We start from the raw sequence: 18,807 nt of genomic DNA on the forward strand, positions 1-18,807 counted from the left end.
CAACTTAGCTTGATGATACCATCCATTGCTGCTTACATGCCGGGGTATTGTCATAATACGTCCAAACTGAAATTAATCACAAAAATATTTTGACAAATTTCACTCTGTGCATTTTTGTTTCTAAATTTTGTGCTAGACAAAACTTAAAATATGCGAAACACACATTTGGCAAAAGAGCAAAACGACATTGCACACAGTACATCAAAATGGGTTGAAATGTTTGCCAAAAAAGCGAAAGGGCAACCACAAAAAATTATACAGGATTAATAAGCATTTAAAAATGCGCTAATTAGTTCGCAAATACAAGTCACAATAGTAAGTAGTAAAAATGTGCTAATTAGTTCGCAAATACAAGTCACAATAGTAAGTAGTAAAAATGCGCTAATTAGTTCGCAAATACAAGTCACAATAGTAAGTAGTAAAAATGTGCTAATTAGTTCGCAAATACAAGTCACAATAGTAAGTAGTAAAAATGCGCTAATTAGTTCGCAAATACAAGTCACAATAGTAAGTAGTAAAAATGCGCTAATTAGTTCGCAAATACAAGTCACAATAGTAAGTAGTAAAAATGCGCTAATTAGTTCGCAAATACAAGTCACAATAGTAAGTAGTATAAATGCGCTAATTAGTTCGCAAATACAAGTCACAATAGTAAGTAGTAAAAATGCGCTAATTAGTTCGCAAATACAAGTAACTATACAAACTGAGAAAAATGCGCTAATTAGTTCACAAATACAAGATAAAAAATGGACTTACCAAGAGCAAATATATAAGAGTCCAAATCAAAAGGTCTTTGGGTCCGAAATTAATAAAAAGCTAAAATATATGAAATTATGGATCCAAAAATTAAAAACAAGAAGAAACACAATGAGACAACAATTGATCAAAAGTTAGACTTCACAAAACTTACCAAATCAAGAAACGAGGCCAAAAAAACAAAAAAGAGAACGGAAAATAAAAACGCAAATCTAGCAAACAAAAAAAAATCCAAACGCCAACTCCTTTATCCGCAAACAAGAAACTCCAGCCAAGGTAACCTCCAACAATCCAAAAACGCCACCTCGACTCGAGACACACCAAGCCATAAATAGTGTTTCGTTTCCCGCACAAATTAAGGAGGGATCATAGGAACGCACAATCAATGATGCGGCCGCAAAAAAAGGACGCATGTATAAATACGTCACGAAAACACATTAAAATTCTGGTGTACTTCTTGTTTGGACCTCAGACATGGCGACAGACCAGGGAAACAATGCCCAAGAGTCAGGCGGTAAGTCTTTCATGCATTTTGTATCAATGATTAATTTGAAACATAAGATTGGGCAAGTTGTGAATTTGTGAAATATGAATATTTACACAAATAGGTGAGGAGGATGACATGGAAGAGGCTGCTGGGCCCAGTATTCCGGCCAAAGCTGCCCAAAAAAAAAGGCAGCCACATTTCACAAGAAAGGAGATGGAGGTTTTGATACAGAAGTGTGTGGACATCCTGCCACAGGCAGACAGGAATATGAGTCTAAGCCAGAAGGGGAGAATGTGGGAAGAGGTAGCCGTTGCTGTCAATAAGGTGGGTGATTATGTCCGTCTAGCCCGGGATGTCAAACGGCGGTAAGTAAACACTTGCCCCCCCTAAAAACAAACACCATTTTAAACTAAAGGATAATGGCTTCCATTTTTTCCCACAGATGGGGCGACTTCAAATATCGCCTAAAGCAAAAACTCACGGACAGGGCTAGGCATGCAAGGGGGACAGGTGGGGGTCCCACCCCTGTGTCATTGGAGTTGACGGATTTAGAAGAGCTGGCACAGGGGTGTGTGCAGCCTGTGGAGGTGTTTGGCGTGTCCAACATGGATACGGACATGCCAGACTTTGCGGCTCCTCATGTTGGCCCAGGTAAATCTTTTGATGTCACCAACTCTGAAATGTTATTGTGCCAATATGTAGATTATAATGTGAGTCTTTTCTCTTTTTTCCTAACAGAGACACAGGCGGATGAGTCTGCTCCAGAGGGGAGCCTTGGCCGCCGAATTTCTGCTGGCTCGGCAGGGGAGGAACCAGTACATCCGGCTGAGGACCCTGCAGAAGCCAGTCCAGGGCAATCCCCCTCGCAGGCAGTGTCCCTCCTCACAGAACTCAATTTCAAATTGGATTTCCATACGGAGATTCTGCAGAGGATGTACGCCAGTCTGCTACGGGTGGCTGAGGCCCTGGAGCAAAATGCTGCGGCCAACGTGACCATTGGTCAGGCCCTGGCGGAAAATACCAGGGCCAACATCCGCATCGCCGATGCCCTGGAGCAGCTCGTTCGCCAGCACATGGTGGAGCCGACCTCCCTTCCTGCCGGAACATCAGGATCCTCCACCTCTGGCACAACATCAGCCAATCCTCCAAATGTGCCTAGCCCTGTGCCTAGTCCAGAGGCCACAACATCTGCCTCTGGACAGGCCAGCCCGATGACATCCTGGACCCGGTCTGGCGCCCTCCCTCCCCCATCCAAACAGGGGAAAAAACGGTGACAGCAATGGCGACTTTTCCCACAATCCTTCTGTGCTTGGCTCATATTCCTTTCTGGTCAAAACTTCCCTCTCCTTTCTTGTGAAATGTTTTTAATTTTTTGTTGTATGTTTATGTCAACAGTTATGTTGGGCCAATTTGTTTGATTTTGGGACAGATCTTTGCCAAAAAAAGTTTGGTACTTTATTCGGAAGTGCACTTCTCACTAAAGTATCTTTTAAATTAGGTACCTTCCTATAAATAAACATGGGTTTTGGCGGTATGGTCTCTCTCAATATTGGGTCCTTTAATAAAATCCCCCAATGTTTTTTAATGATTTTTTCCATATCTCTATAGTTAGAACTAAGGCCCTCATTCAGAGCCGTACGCTCTGAGCAGAGCGCACGCTCTGAATGAGGGCCGCCCTCCATAATCATGGAGCGTCCTCCTGGACGCTCGTATAGCTGTGTGTCACCACCCACAGCCTATACGAGCGTGCAGTTTGATGGCCGCGATGGTCTTGACCATCGCGACCATCGCCACTGCAAGCCGGAGCCTGTGGTTGAGTTTTTCAACCGCAAGGCCCGGAGTGATTTTGGCTCTATCAGAGCCAAAATCACTCCCACTGACATCACTAGTGATGTCAGTGGGCCGGCTTCTGACGGTAGGCGTTCCCTTGGGAACACCCCCGTCTGGGAGGCACGCCCCCGGCACGCCCACCAAAGGGGGCGTGCTGTCAATCAACATCGACAGCACGCCCCCTTTGATCAGACACAATGAGCGAAGGAAAGTCCTTCGCTTGTTGCGTCTGGCGCATGCGCACGACGGAGCTCCCGCCATCGTGCGCATGCGCAGTGCACAACATCGACCCACTTGCGAGCGGACAGCCGCTTGCGAGTGGGTCGGAAACAGGCCCTAAATCCTGTGATGAATGCCTATTCAATATTTTTTTGTTGTTGGTTTTTGTTTCCATAATCTTCAGATTTTCCTATAATTTGATCTCTATTCATTTCTAAAACCTCCTTCTCAGCCTCTTTGATAAAATCTACTTTGTAACCCCTTTCAATAAATCTACCACTCATGGTCAATAGTTGTGTTTTTAGATGTTCTTCTTCACTACAATTTCTTTTTAGACGTAGGAACTAACCCTTGGGGATTCCCTTCAACAAGTTAAGATGGTGATTACTGATATTAGGGATGTAGCTGTTTGAGTCAGTGGGCTTGATGAAACCTTTAGTGTGGATTTTGTTATCTTTTAGATATATAGTCAGATCTAAGAAATTGACATTCGTTTTACTAATGTCAAAAACTAAATTGATGATTTTCTCATTCTGATTGAGTCTTTCACAAAAGGATTTTAGATCAGTTTCACTTCCTTTCCAAAGAAACAAAATGTCATCAATGAATCTGTTCCATGATACCAAGTCCGCGCCCTCCTTCCAAACCACATCATGCTCCCAATGAGACATAAATAGGTTGGCATAGGCGGGCGCGAACTTGGTACCCATGGCCATCCCTATTCGCTGAAGGTAATAACTGCCTTCAAAAAAGAAATAATTATTGTTTAAAATAAAGTGAATACCTTCCAAGATGAAATCGATCTTATCTACTGACACCTCGGTTTGGGATAAATGCCATCTTACGGCCTCCATTCCATCTGTGTGCTTAATACTCGTATAGAGAGACGCCACATCGGCTGTTACTAGACACATATTATCACAAATTACTACATCTTTCAACTATTGGATGGTATCCAAAGTATCCTTCAAATATGATTTACTCTTTTGTGCCAATGGTTGAAGATAATGATCTATCATTTCAGACAAGTTGGTCGTCAGACTACCTGTTCCTGCAATGATTGATCTTCCTGGCGGGGCAGTGGAGTTTTTATGTACTTTCGGTAAAGTGTAAATTCCTGGAGTTTTGGGATTCGTAATGTTGAGACATTCATACTCTTTCTTGCTAATAGTTCCTTTATCCAGGAACTTCTTTAAAAAATTTTCACATTTTTTTCTAATTCTAATGGTTGGATCAGTCTTTAATTTTTGATAAGTATTATCTTTATTAAGCTGATCTTCAATTTCCTTTATATAGTATTATTTGTCTAAAATTGCTACTCCTCCTCCCTTATCGCAGGGTTTAATTACAATTGATTCATCCTCTTTAAGATCTTTTATCGCCTGTTTTTATTTCTTAGTCAGATTTCCCAAAGTTTTCTTTTGTTTAAAATTATTCAAATGTTTCAGGTCATCTAAAACTGATCTAGTAAAACAGTCAATCATGCTACCTCTCATATGTGTGGGGTTAAATGTTGACTTTTTCTTAAATATAATTTGTTCGGTTTCAATGGGATAATTTTCTCCTTTTTCTTTTTCTTTTAACTTAAAGAATTTTTTATCGTTAATTTTCTTGAAAATTTATGTACATCTAAAAAAGTGTTGAAATCATTCATGTGATTACTTGGGGCAAATTTTAAACCCTTCTTAAGGATACTTTCTTCTTCATTTGTTAGCATTCTCTTACTTAAATTAAAGATTTTTATATCCTCCCCATTTATCTCCTTCCACTCTTTGTTCTTTTTATTAGTTTTTATTCTTTTTCTTTTTTCCTCTTTCCTCCCCTGGTGCCTCTCTTTGTTCTTTTAGTTTTTTTACCGAATCGGGTGAAAATTGGATGGGTGTCTCCTTACTAAAAAAAGGTGACTAATTAGGACCATTATTCAAATATCAATCTTCTCTTAGTACATCAAATCTATTTGAATGATATATGGGCGGTCTAGGTTCTCTTTCATACCATCTTCTATCTCTTCTGAAGGATCTTTTTGGATACGCCCATTCTGATGTGTCTTTATTATAATAATTACTTCCTGGATAACTAAGGTGGTTTTTCCCATTCTTCGGGTTCTGGTAATCCCCTGCATGATATTTGAAGAGTTTTTGATTGGAGTTAATTCTTCTGTCTGTGTTAGATAATCTACTGTTGCCCTTACTTTTTTCTCGAGTGGAGAATCCTACATGTCTTATTTCTTTTTCCTTCCTTTCTCTCTTGTATTTATGTTTTTTCTTTTTCTTTTTCACAATTTCTCTAATTCTCTCGGACTCTTGTCCTCCTTTCCTATAGAAATCATAATCCCTTTTTAATCTTCGTTGTTTCTTTTTAATCAATTCTACAGTGTTTTTCTCTATCTGAATTTCTATTTCTTTCTCAATAATAGTAAATTCTGGAGAATTTCCAAAGGGTTGTACAAGTGTCTGTAATACTATTATTCTTTCATTGTTAGATCTTAATTTATCTATCCTTTCTTTTATAATCAGGTTTATTAAAGAAAATGAGCATGTACTCAAAATATCCCTCCATTCTGTTTTGAAATTCTCACTGGAATCCTGGAAAGTGGGATTCTTTTTAATTCTTAAACCTTTTGGAATGATATTATCGGATAGATATTTTGTTAATGTTGCTACTTCCCACCATAGACTATTCTCCTTAAGTAATAAGGAACTCAGGCTTTCCATGGCTGTTTCTAAATCATCATCAGTTGTTTCAGGCTGTATAGTACCAATATTAGAATCAAAGATTTCCTTCACACTCTCTACTCTATTTTTTAAATGATTGAACATTCTGCTGCCTGTATATTCCAATATAATTGGGAAAGAAATCGTATAAGTATTAATGATTGTATTGGAACACTCACGGCATGAATTTCAAAACAGTAGCAGCTCCAAAACCTTATCCTATCCTGCCCAACACAAGAAAAAATGAACATAAAAGAAACCTATATATGTTTTAAACCATACCACATATAAATGAGTATGGTACGTCATCATATTGTTTGATTGAGAAAGATAGGATCCATCTCCTGAAAATATTTCTGCAAATAACTTCATCTGCATGATTATTTGGACAAAACAATTCTACACATGTGTTTTTTCCTTGTTTTCTTGTCATTTTATATATTGAATATTTCAAGAGGAATTTCTGAAGAGAGCGACAAGCGACATAAGGACTGTTTTTCAACTTAAGTATAATATTCTGAGTAGCGCTCCTGTGACATTATCTAAACTTATCATTTATGTTCATTTTTTATTGTGTTTTGCAGAATAGGATAAGGTTTTGGAGCTGCTACTGTTCACGCCGTGAGTGTTCCAATACAATCATTAATACTTATACGATCATCCCAGTGTGTACCTGGCATTACAGTATTACTGTGCCTTATATTTGTTGTTTAATGTATTAGCACATGCAGGTGAGGGATGTGTGGTTGCAGGGGTTGAGGTGGTGATGTGGTCAACAGAGGCCCCCAGAGACATCAGTGTACCGGGCCCCAAGATTTCTGTTGCCGGCCCTGTATATATATATATATACATACATATATATATTTATACAGATAGATAGAATAGATATATATACAGGGGATGAAGTCGGCACCCTGTCGTGTGGGATGCCAACAGTCTGAATACTGGTGCCAAAATCCTGAAGGTAAGTATTGGGGTGTTAGGGGGAGGGCTAGGCACTGGGGAGGGGGAGGTTAGTTTTAGTCACTAGGGGGAGGTTAGGTTTAGGTATCGGGGAGGGGGTGTTAGGTTTAGGGTGCGGGGAGGGGGAGATTGGGCTTAGGCACTAGAGGGGTAGGTTAGGGTTAGGCACCAGGGAGGGGGGTTACGGTAGAGGTTAGGGAGAAACTTATCTTCTAATGGGTGTCTGGATATTGGCTGTGGGGATGCCATTGTCGGTATTGTGACCTGCGGCATCCCGAAAACTAGGATTTCATACCCAACCCATATACACACAGTTACACACAGTGTGTATATATATATATATATATATATATATACATATGCATATACACACACAATTTCTGTTAGGTCGGTACTCCTTTGCTTCATAGGAACACCGCGGTGCCAGCAGACGAATTTTAAACCAACATACACCCACATGCAGCGGCACTCATCAGATTTTCTTAAATAATTCAAGTTCCAGACAGTCCTTCAACGTTTCGTTTTTTTTCAATCCTGATGAAGGGTTGAAATAAACCCAAAACATTGAAGGACTGTTTGGAACTTGAATTATTTAAGAAAATATATACATATAATCTTTTGGCGTCAGCGTATAAACACTAAAATTGGTGGTGGGGTTATATGCTAGGGGGCACCAGCCAAAATCTTGCCTAGGGCACCATATTGGCTAGAGCTGGCTCTGGCTGGGAGCCTGTCTCACTCCCTACTCACAGTAACTCTCCACTCACTACACTAAGCTTCAGTGTCCATTGATTCTCCAACCTGCATCACTGTGTCTTCTTTTGCTGCAGAGCTCCGATCTCTAAACCATACCTGCCGACTTTTATTATCTGCACCCCGGGAGATGCCCGGAGAGCAGACACAACTGGCCACTTTGGGGGTCAGGGCCGGGTTCCTATGTCATTAGGCCCTGCCCCCATCATGGCAAACTGATGCGAATCGCGGGAGCACGAGGCAAGGGTGGGGCTAAATTACACACTTTCACTTCATTTAGTTCTCCCCCTCCATATGGAGCAGCGATTCATGGCATTTATGCCGTGATTCCCAGCAATTATCTCTCTCCCTTAGGTGTGGGAGCCTCCCGCACCTGCCGGAAGAGTAGGTAAGTTTGCTATAAATGGGTTGGATTCTATTGGTCGGGATGCCATCGGTCAGAATACCGACAGCAGCATCCCGACAGTCAGAATCCCGACACCCTTAGGTAAGTAAGCAAACACTAACCCTCACCCTAACCATCCCTACCCGGTACCTAACCCTAATCTCCCCCCTTAGTGCCTAACCCTAACCTTCCCAGTGCCTAAACCTAACCCTCCCCCAATACTTACCTTCAGGATGCCGGCAGTTGGGATTTCGGCGCCGGTATTTCGACCGCCGGAATCCAGCATGCTTGGACTACATCCCCTCTAAACATTGCAGTGCCCTTCCTGGCCACGTGACACTCTCCTACCTGCATCACTGTCTTCTCTTGCTGCTGAGCTCCGATCTCTAAACACTGCAGTGCACTTCCTGGTCACATGACACATTCAAGGTGTTCATCAGTGCTCAAGGCACGCCCTCCATACTGAGAGGCATGCCTCTATTAGCTCTCTTTCTGTGCAGCTTACTGCCCATGGTGTGGCCCCATCCCCACCTCCGCAAGCAGTGTCTAACTATACAGAAGTAAGGCTCAGCTGTTGCTGCTTCATCTCTCATCTCCCTGCAGTCCCAGGGAGCTCCACAAAGCTGGTCAGTGCTAACTATAACAATGATTATAATAAACAAGATGTTTATAAGTTATAAATATCTTCTTTGTATTTTTCTAATCATTTTCATATCAAATCTCAGGAACATGACAGGGGAGGCTCAGCCTAACCCTGACTGCACGTCCCTGATTGAAATTACCTTTTACTCTTAACCAAATAATTCAATAGTATTTTGGGGGAATTATTGTAAAACTGTTTTTAAATTACCACAGAGGAAATATTTTATTGAACAATATTGGAAAAAAAGTAATGATTTCTAGCTGTGACCAAGGAGCAGGGTAGGCAACAGAAATCCTAGGGCCAGGTAAAGCATATCATCATAGAACAAAGGTAATATGTTCTTTTTTGGTCTTAATGTAGATTATAGTTCCCCAGTCTTTTCCTTCTAATCTTGAAAGTTGCAGAAAATCATCAGCCCCTTCCCCACTGTGTATCTCCAGCAGCCTGTTTCCACTCTGTGCCTCAGCTTCCCCATGTGTCTCTCAAGCAGCCTCAGCCCTCCCATGTCTCTCCAGCACCCACAGCCCCCCTGTATCTCTCCATAGTGTCAACCCCCTTGTGTCTTCCCAGCATACTAAGCTGACCATTTCTCTATAGCCTAAGCCTCCCTGTATCTCTTTAGAAGCCTATGCTCACCCTGTACTGTGTTTCTCCATATCGTCAGCCCCTCCTGTGTCTCTCCAGCAGCCATAGCACCCTCCACCCCCTGTGCCTCTCCATAGCCTCAGCTACCCTCCATGTCTCTCCAGCAGCATCAGCTCTCCCCCTGTGTCTCTGCAGTAGCCTCAGCTGTCCCTTCATATATCTCCATAGCCTCAGCTCCCACCCATGTCTCTCCAGCAGCCACAGCTCCCACCCATGTCTCTCCGTTAGCCTCAGCCCCCCTCCATGTCTCTCCAGCAGCCTCAGCTCCCACCGATGTCTCTCCAGCAGCCTCAGCTCCCCTCCCTTAGTCTCTTCATGTCTCAGCCCCCTTCTGTCTCTCCATAACCTTAACTCCCCCTTGTCTCTTCATAGCCTCAGCTAACCCTCTGTGTCTCTCCAGCAACTTATGCGCCACTTTGTGCCACTGCAGCAGCCTCAGCCACCACTGTGTTTCTACATAACCTCAGCTTCCCCCTCCCTGTGTCTCTCCATGGATCAACCCCCCTCTGTCTCTCCATAGTCTCAGCCACCCCCATCTCTCTCAAAAGCCTGGATCTTCTGCTTGCTCCTCCTCATGGTGGCAGTGGCAGGCTCCTCACTCCACTGTTCTTCAGAGCACAGATGTCATGATGTCAAGCTTGCTGTGTCTGACAAAATGAAATAAAACTTTTTTGTGCTGTGTGATGCCATTGAAGGAGTGCATTTTTCTTTACAACAATGGCTCAGACATGGTCTGGTCACAATGACAGGACTGGCACTGGGGGAAGGGAGGAAGGTCTGAGTGGGTAGGGTTCCTCAGAATCTCAGAATCTCAGGTCCTGGTACAGGTGTTCCCCTTGCACCCCCATGTTGCCAGGCCTGCCAAGGAGTCAGTCATGATCCATATAGGAGATTCCTCAGATGAGGACAGAAAGCCAGGGGGTTAGTGTGGCTAGGGAACAATCAGGAGAGTGACAGTGATGAGGTCTCCCTACTGCAGCTAAACCCAGGTTTGGCTAGACCTGCCCAAAGACGCGAAGTCTAACTCACTTGGTGGTCTTCACCGGTGACCCCTCCAGTTGGGATATGGGTTTCGCTGCACCAAGTGAGCAGGTTGCGGCCCTCTGGACAGGTAACTGAGAGTGGCAGGAAGACCGGTAACTATATTTACAAGAGTTAGCACTGGAAACCCTAGGAATGTAATAACACTAAGAAACACTAGAATAGAAATGCACTGAGAAATGGAGCCAGTTGCTGACTTGCACTGAGAAACACAGGGAAATTTGACACAGGAATGCACTGAGAAAAGGAACCAGTCTCTGCACTGAGAAACACAGAGAAATGTAACACAGGAATGCACTGAGAATTGTAAAGCATCCAGTCGCTGACTTGCACTGAGAACACAGGGAAATGTAACACAGGAATGCACTGAGAGTTGTTAAGGATCCAGCTGAGAGCTAACTAGTAATTACCATGAAAGCTGACACCAGTAACAGAGGGAGGCTACTGGGGAACTATAAATAGCAACCAATCAGATTCTAGCTTTTAAATGTTAAGTATAATCTGAATGGTTGCTATGGGCAACATCTCCACTTCTGAAAACTCTTACTTTAGTAAATATACACCCTTGTGTCCTAAGGTAAGTAGTTGTGCTATACACATACTTGCCGACATTCAGCTCCCTCCTTCCGGGAGGGAGCTGAATGCCTGCATTGTGTGGGGGGTGTGGCCGGGCTATGATGTCGTTTTGGGGGCAGGGGCGTGACTGCACGATCGCGTCATCGTGGCCTCGCCCCCTCTTCACAATGCCGGAAAAAAGGCATTGTGAAGCAGGGGGCGGAGCCACGATGACGCGATTCAGCGCGAATCGTGTCATCGGGCCCCCTGCCAGCGGGGTTTTTTACTATTAGTCTGGGGGGGTAGGCGGCAGCCGGGAGGCTTGCCTGCCTTTCCGGGAGGTCGGGAGCGGCACCCGATATTCGGGAGGCTCCCGACCAAATCGGGAGGGTAGGCAAGCCTGGCTATACAGTGGTGCAGTTCATCAATTATTCTACATATCCTTAGTGCCTGCTGCTTGTAGGGTAGCAGTGATCCGGAATGTATTTTATACTGTCTTCCTGCTGGAAATATCGTCACTACAATGACAGTATTTGTACTTGTGCACCATTTATAGTAAGAGTACTGCAGAATTATATACTGTAACTTTTAACACTGGTTTGCAGAGCATTTTTGCATGTTTTGTGGTATATTGATCCTAACATCAATCAGTCCGTATAATATATAGATAATTGTCCAAATAATTCTAGAAAAAGTGCTGGAATTTGTTCTAAAAAGCTAAACTATATCTAAACCAATATATGTCTTTATTTTGGGTCACATTTGTTGAATCCTGAGCTCAGGGCCTTAAGGAAGTGTGGGCCTGATTCAGACCCACTCGCTAGGATGCGAACGCTCGTAGCTGGCCAATAGTCGCTCTTCTGCACATGCGTATGCATCGCAGTGTGCGAATGAGAGCGAGAGACCGGGATGCGTTCGCTCGCTGCACATAGACAGCCCAGCAGAGTGAGTGACAGGAGAGGCCATTTGTGGGTGGTAACAGGGGCAGGCCACTACTAACGGAGGAGTGAAGGTGCGAATGCAGGCATGCTTGAGAACTTCAACGCCGTTTCAGAGGCATGCATAATTAAAAGGCAGCGTCATAGTGCATGTCACTTGGTGCCATTTCACTCTGAAATGCTTGCAGTGCTTGCGGTAGGGTATAGCCAACCACAAGCGCTGCATTTGCTTCCGATGGTACCCGATGTACCGATGGTTACATACAATTCCCGGAGATGACGTGCGCAAGTGGGCATCTGCATACACAAAGTGATCACGCGCAAAGACATAGTGGGCGTGCTTATGCCTTGCCGTGCGATCGCCTGTCTTGCTGGGTGTGTGCCAGATTTGCATATGCTGGGAGCGAGAATGCGCATCTAGTGAGTGTGTCTGAATCAGGCCCTGTGTTTTAAAAGGTGCCACCACACCAGAGCACAAGGAGAAGCATTCATAGCTCAACTACCTGGCTGCTCAAGACCCAGCCCCCTCTTTGTGGGCTAATGAAAACGCATGTTCTGTGGGCATTGGGCAGTGGGGGCCGGCACAGGGAGCGGATGCGCCCTACTACGACCCAGCTTGTCATAAATTAAAATGTGAGTTTCATTACTTTTTTTGGAAAAAGACCTGTTTATAACTGTCTGCCAATGATGTGAATAGAACAAAACCAGTGAACGTTTATTTGTTTATCTGTTTGTTTCAAAGTAACGATTTGGCAGACTGACAAACATACTGTAATGTGATACTATAAAGTGAAGATCATACAAAATAAACACGGGAGTTATATGACTTAGGGTTCTATTTACTATAAGCCGCATTTTGAATGCAGATTGTATGTCGCTATGGGTCTCGCACCAAAGGGGGCGTACTGTCGATGTTGATTGACAGCACGCCCCCTTTGGTGGGCGTGCCGGGGGCATTGCTACCCAGACGGAGGCGTTCCCATGGGAACGCCTACCGTCTGGGGCCGGCCTCACTGACATCACTAGTGATGTCAGTGGGAGTGCTTTTGGCTCTGATAGAGCCAAAAGCACTCCTGGGCTTGTGGCAGCGAGACCCTACCGCAGGGTCTCGTCGCAAGCCCAATGGTCGCGATGGTCTTGACCATCGCGACCATCTTTTTGGCTGCTCACATAAGCTGTGGGTGGTCACCTACAGCTTTGCGAGCGGCCAGGAGGCCGCTCCAATATTAGTCAGGAGGGCCCTGATTCAGAGCGAGCGCTCTTGACAGAGCATCTGGCTCTGAATCAGGCCCTGAATTCACATTGCGAATTCAGCCAATATCACAGGGATTTACTAAAAATCCTTTGCAGGGACATAGCTTGCGATAAAGCTCTGTCCCTGCAAATCCCCTCCGCACACTTATCACGGTATTTTCGCAAAAAGTACCGTGACAAGTGCCCATGCATGCACCGACCGTCACTAAGCCCCGCCCCCCATCACTAAGCCCCGCCCCTGCGATCGCGACCCTTCCCCCCTGTGACCCCCATCACTTAATTGAACTTACCTCCGGTGATCCGGTGATGTCCCCCATGGCTCCGGTCAGCTGACATCCCATCCTGCACCCGGATGGAGCCCGGTCAGGTGCCAACCGGGCCTCAGTGCAGGATGGGAGACCAGCTGACCGGAGGGAGGACATCACCGGAGCACCGATCTCCAGTCCCTGGACTCAGGTAAGTTATTTTTTTACAATTTTTTTACAATTTTTTTAGCAGTGTATCAGCATGTTATGTTAAGTTAATTTTTTTAAACTTTTTTTTACAGTGAATCAGCGTGTGGTCTGTTTAGACCACACAGCTGATCACTGGGGCCGGCTCCGGGCTCTGCTCTGCCTGTTAGAGTGGAGCAGGAGTCTGGTAACTGGGGGAGACCCTGGATAACGCCACCTCCAGGTGGCGTTATTATCACATGGCTTCCCCCTGTATTTTTTACACAATTTATTTTTAGTAACTACCAAGCAGATTGCATTTCCCATTACAATGATGGGACATGAGATCTGATTACTAAAAATAAGTGACAATTAGGGGTTGGAGTAGAATTTTACGAATTCTACTCCAATTGGCCTTTAGTAACTTTAGGTGATACTAAAATAATGTGAAAAGGCTGTGAAAACACCTTTTTTAACTTTATTTTAGTAAAAATTATTATAATAAATAGAGCCCTTAAAGTTAATAATTTACCATTAACACATACACCTGATTTTTATCAAGTTCATTAGCTTGGTTCTTTTATCAGTAGCAATTTGCCGAACTGTGTTCTAAGAAATGTTCTAATTTTTGTTACTAGTGGTAAGTGGTGGACCGCTTCATGGAAGCTACAGATTGCGTCAGTCACATTTTCACTGGGGGCCATGTGATGACTATGGAGCTGAGCATAAGGTGGATGGTAAAGACTATCCGGCAGAGGTAGGTCAATCACTGATTCATGGTTTATGTACTGTAGCTTAAATCTGTATGCTACTGTATTTCTACTTATCCGGAGCTTAGGATATAAATCTCTACATCATAATTGCTGCATTTAAATAGCAAATTAAACACATTTTAAGCATCTCATTGTAATCTTTTTTTAAATGTCCTCCAACAAGGGTTCAAAATCTCTCTGAAGGGTAGCCAGTTACATACACACAGAGGGCCTGATTCAGAGCCGGACGCTCTGAATCAGGGCTGGGCATTTTTTTTGTTCAGAACGGCCTCCTGGCCGCTCGCTTAGCTGTGGGTGACCACACACAGCTATAGCGAGCGGCCATGATGATGGTCACGATGGTCAAGACCATTGCGACCATCGGGCTTGCGATGAGAACCTTGTGGTAGGGTCTCGTTGCCGCAAGTCCCAGAGGGCTTTCGGCTCTAACAGAGCCGAAATCTCTCCCACTGTCATCATTCTCCCACTGACATCGCTCTCCGTCTGGGCAGCCACGCCCCCGGCCCACCCACCAAAGGGGGCGTGCTGTCACTCAACATCGACAGCACGCCCCCTTTGGTACGAGACCCGGAGCGACGGAGTGCCCGTCGCTATCCGGGTCTCGCGCATGCGCACGATGGAGCCGGCTCCATCGTGCGCATGCTCACTGGCCTACCATCGACCGGGTTGCGAGCGCACAGCGCTTGCGACCGGGTCTGAATCAGGCCCAGACTCACTTGTCTCAGCATGTAATATGATGGCAGAGGGAGGAGGAGTGAAAGGATTTTATAGTGCAGACAGAGGCCCTGATTCAGAGACGGACGCTCTGACAGTGCGCTCGCTCTGAATCAGGGCCGGTCTTTTTTTTTTTTAGAACGGCCTCCTGGCTGCTCGCATAGCTGTGAGTGACCACCCACAGCTATAGCGAGCGGCCAGGAAGATGGTCGCGATGGTCAAGACCATCGCGACCATCGGGCTTGCGACGAGACCCTTGTGGTCGGGTCTTGTTGCCGCAAGCCCCAGAGAGATTTCGGCTCTAACAGAACCGAAATCTCTCCCACTGACATCACTCATGATATCAGTGGGGCCGCCCCCAAAAGGAGGCGTTCACATGGGAACGCCTCCGTCTGGGCAGCCACCCCCCCGACCTGCCCACCAAAGGGGGCGTGCTGTCACTCAACATCGACAGCACGCCCCCTTTGGTACGAGACCCGGAGCGACGGATTGCCCGTTGCTATCGGGGTCTCGCGCATGCGCAAGACTGAGCCGGCTCCATCGTGCGCATGCGCTCTGGGCCACCATCGACCCAGTTGCGAGCGCTCAGCGCTTGCAACCGGGTCTGAATCAGGCCCCCAGCTCAGAGGGGTTTTCCAAAGAATCTCTGCTTACTATATCAAGTATCATTTAGTCACATGATACTGTGGAACAGCGCAGAACTGTAAATCAGCAATATCAGCCCGAGTAAACAAGCCAAGGGAAAACTGACTGCCCCAGAGATTCATGTTAAAAAAAATATATTTTTTTTTTCCCATGAATGCACATAAATAAATAATATCCCACTCATGTGGATTTCAATGACATAAAATAGCTACAATGCTGCGGGCTGTATATTTACAAGTAGCATAGGACTCCCAGCAAAAGTCTCCTCTTACATTGTAAAGCTTCATCTTTGTAACAGTGATGGCTATTGGCACGCTTGTGAAGGGCCCGCTGACATTAAAGGCAAAATGTATATTTTAAATCTGACACACCAGGTAAGCGGGAACACTGGGCCTGATTCAGTACAGATCACAACTGCGATCGCAATAGCGATTACGCTCGCAGTCTAGGGTTATTCACCGCCCAGGGAGGGTTAGGTTTAGGGTGCGGGAAGGGGGGTGCGAGAAGGGGTGTTCAGGTTTAGGCACCACCGGGGGAGGTTAGGATTAGGCATCACCGGGGGGAAATTAGGGTAAGACACCACCGGGGGAGGATTAGGGGTGGAGAGGGGGAGGATTAGGTTACCAACCCGCGGGATCTTCACCATCGGGATGCTGCCATCGGTCTTCTGACCGCCGGCATCCCCTCCGCCGGTATATCATACCGATTCCCTTTGCATCACATACATGTGTAACAGAGTGTCCAGTCGCCGGAGAGTTTTCCACCACGTACATGGGTAGCAGAGTGTCCAGTCACCAGAGATTAGCAGCCGCTGGGAAAAAGTAAATTAACACTCCCCCCCCTCCTTCACCGCCTAAGGTGTACCTGGTGCCTAAACCCACTGAGAAAAGGAAAGTTGCGATGGTCACGATGTTCCCAATGTTTCGATGATGGCGATCCGATGTTCCGTTGTTTGAAATGACGATTTTTATTTTGGATAAGTTGAAATACATGTTCTTCACCCAATTCACTCATTAAAAAACTGACAATTTCTGAGCAGTGTTTAGAAAAAAAGAGAGATGTACAAAAAAATCCTGCACAAGTGACCTGGTAAATGATGGGGAAAAAATACTGGTATAATATATCCCCGATGAACATACATATTGAAGCCCCACATGTATCTATGCCTACCGATTATTCTTAATTTCTTGCAAAAATCTGTAATTTCTATTTTGGTCCTTTGAGTCCTTGGTTATGTCCTGAGTTCTGATGAGCTTGTTTTTTATTGTTAGGCTTATGTAACTCCACAGCGTACAGCCTGGTTCTCTATCTAATACCTCACTGGACATGGCATGTGGGTACTCCTGTTACTTTCTAAATAGAGCCAGGTTATAACTAGATGTAAATGTCAATTAGAATATGTCTGTGATATACAAGTATCTGGTTTGTACTTTTCCAAGTGAGAAAATGAAGATATAGGTATTATGAGACTGAAATCATTGCTGCTGAAGGACATGCTAATTGTTAAATACTGAATGTTATATAATAGTATTACCGTGCCATTTAGGGGTCTATTTATGCAACCCTGTGCAAACTGTACATCTGTTTTATTTGCTGCAAAATAGATTTATATTGAGCCCGTATTTAGCAATCTATTGCTCCTGACCCCCGCAAAAACCCCTTTTCTATATAAGGGTTTTCCCCTTACCACTTTACCAGCAGCTTAAACATTTACCTGACACGGTCGCATGGGATGTGGCTGCAGCCAGCTGGGTTTTCTATGACATTGCCACATCCCATGTGACCGTGCCGTCCGCTCCGTCCCCCAGCTGTCAATGAGGAAATCCGTTCTGTACTGTACATGTTCACAATGGATTTCCTCCTGCTTGTCCAACCCTGCTCGACCTCAACGACTACATTAACCACTTAACAGGCTCATTTAAAAAAACAAAAACATAACCCTAGTGGTGACAGACCGCTACGTCACTGCCTGACAGTGACGTAGCAGTCTGTGGCCACTAGGGGTGTGTTTTTTTTTTTTAAATGAGCCTGTTAAGTGGTTAATGTAGTCGTTGAGGAGATCCTGCAGTATGAGCATTAAGGTGCGTACACACTGGGCGATTAAAGTGGACGACTGAACGATAACGATATCGTTATCGTTCAGTCGTCCACTTTATAGTCCATTTTTAACACAAAAACGATGAACAATAACGACGACGCGCATGTCGTTCGTCATCATCGTTCATCGGGTTAGCATGAAGGCCAACCTGACAAGGAGGGAGATCTTGGGCTTTGCAAGTCCTTCATAGATGGGTATAAGGTAACGTCGCTTGCTAAATAGTGGTGTATCTTCATCCCCACAGAGATATCCACAGTAGGTTGACAGAGCTAAGGTGCAAAGCACAGGAGACATTTTTGATCTCTCTGGTGTTAAATCGACAAAAGTTGGGAAGAACCCTTTCTATAGTGGAAACACAGAATAAAATAATTTTATCAACTTAATAATGATACCTCTATCACACGGTTCTACTTGCCAAAACTTCCAATTGCAAAATCAGGACAATTTAGTACCTCCTCACCAATCCAAACAGACAGTGACCAATCTGCCAAGAGTATGCCCCTTCAAAGCATGGTTAATTATTTTATTAGAAAACTTGTCACATAGAATTGATCAATATATAAATAAAACATAAAACCAGGCCAAAACACAATTAAGGGCAAAATAACATATTATACATAAATCATAGCATAAACCAACAGAATCTTACATATATTTTTTATGGCTTACCAATTTGTTAATCCTAATGACCTACACTAGACAATACACAACTATAATATATACAACATACAAATATAATCACAGCACTACAAACCACCTACATAAATTACAAGTAAAGAGAAAATTAAGGGCTTTTAGCCGCATGTAAACCATTTTAAACAAAAAAGAAAAAACAAGTCCTAAATCTACGTGTAGTGAGAAAAATAGATAGCCAAAAGATGGAGAGGGAGAAGAAGTCTGCCACCCACTCAAGGGGGCTTCAGGTGGCGATAAAGCCTGGACCGCCCGACGGCCCTTCAAAGC

General features: G+C 44.5%; 1 protein-coding gene across 1 annotated transcript in view; it reads left to right on the forward strand.

Annotated features, from left to right (window-relative positions):
* The window catches only part of LOC148524938 (carbonic anhydrase 13-like), a 68,181-nt gene that overhangs the window by 41,209 nt on the left and 8,165 nt on the right, over positions 1 to 18,807 (forward strand). The window contains exon 3 of the mRNA XM_088471526.1: positions 14,253 to 14,371. Within this exon, the coding sequence (XP_088327652.1) occupies positions 14,253 to 14,371 (119 nt within the window). The remainder of the gene's footprint in view (positions 1 to 14,252; positions 14,372 to 18,807) is intronic.

The sequence above is a fragment of the Taudactylus pleione genome, unplaced genomic scaffold (genome assembly GCF_031769625.1).
Source record: "Taudactylus pleione unplaced genomic scaffold, aTauple2 ptg000114l, whole genome shotgun sequence".
NCBI classification, from domain to species: Eukaryota; Metazoa; Chordata; class Amphibia; order Anura; family Myobatrachidae; genus Taudactylus; species Taudactylus pleione.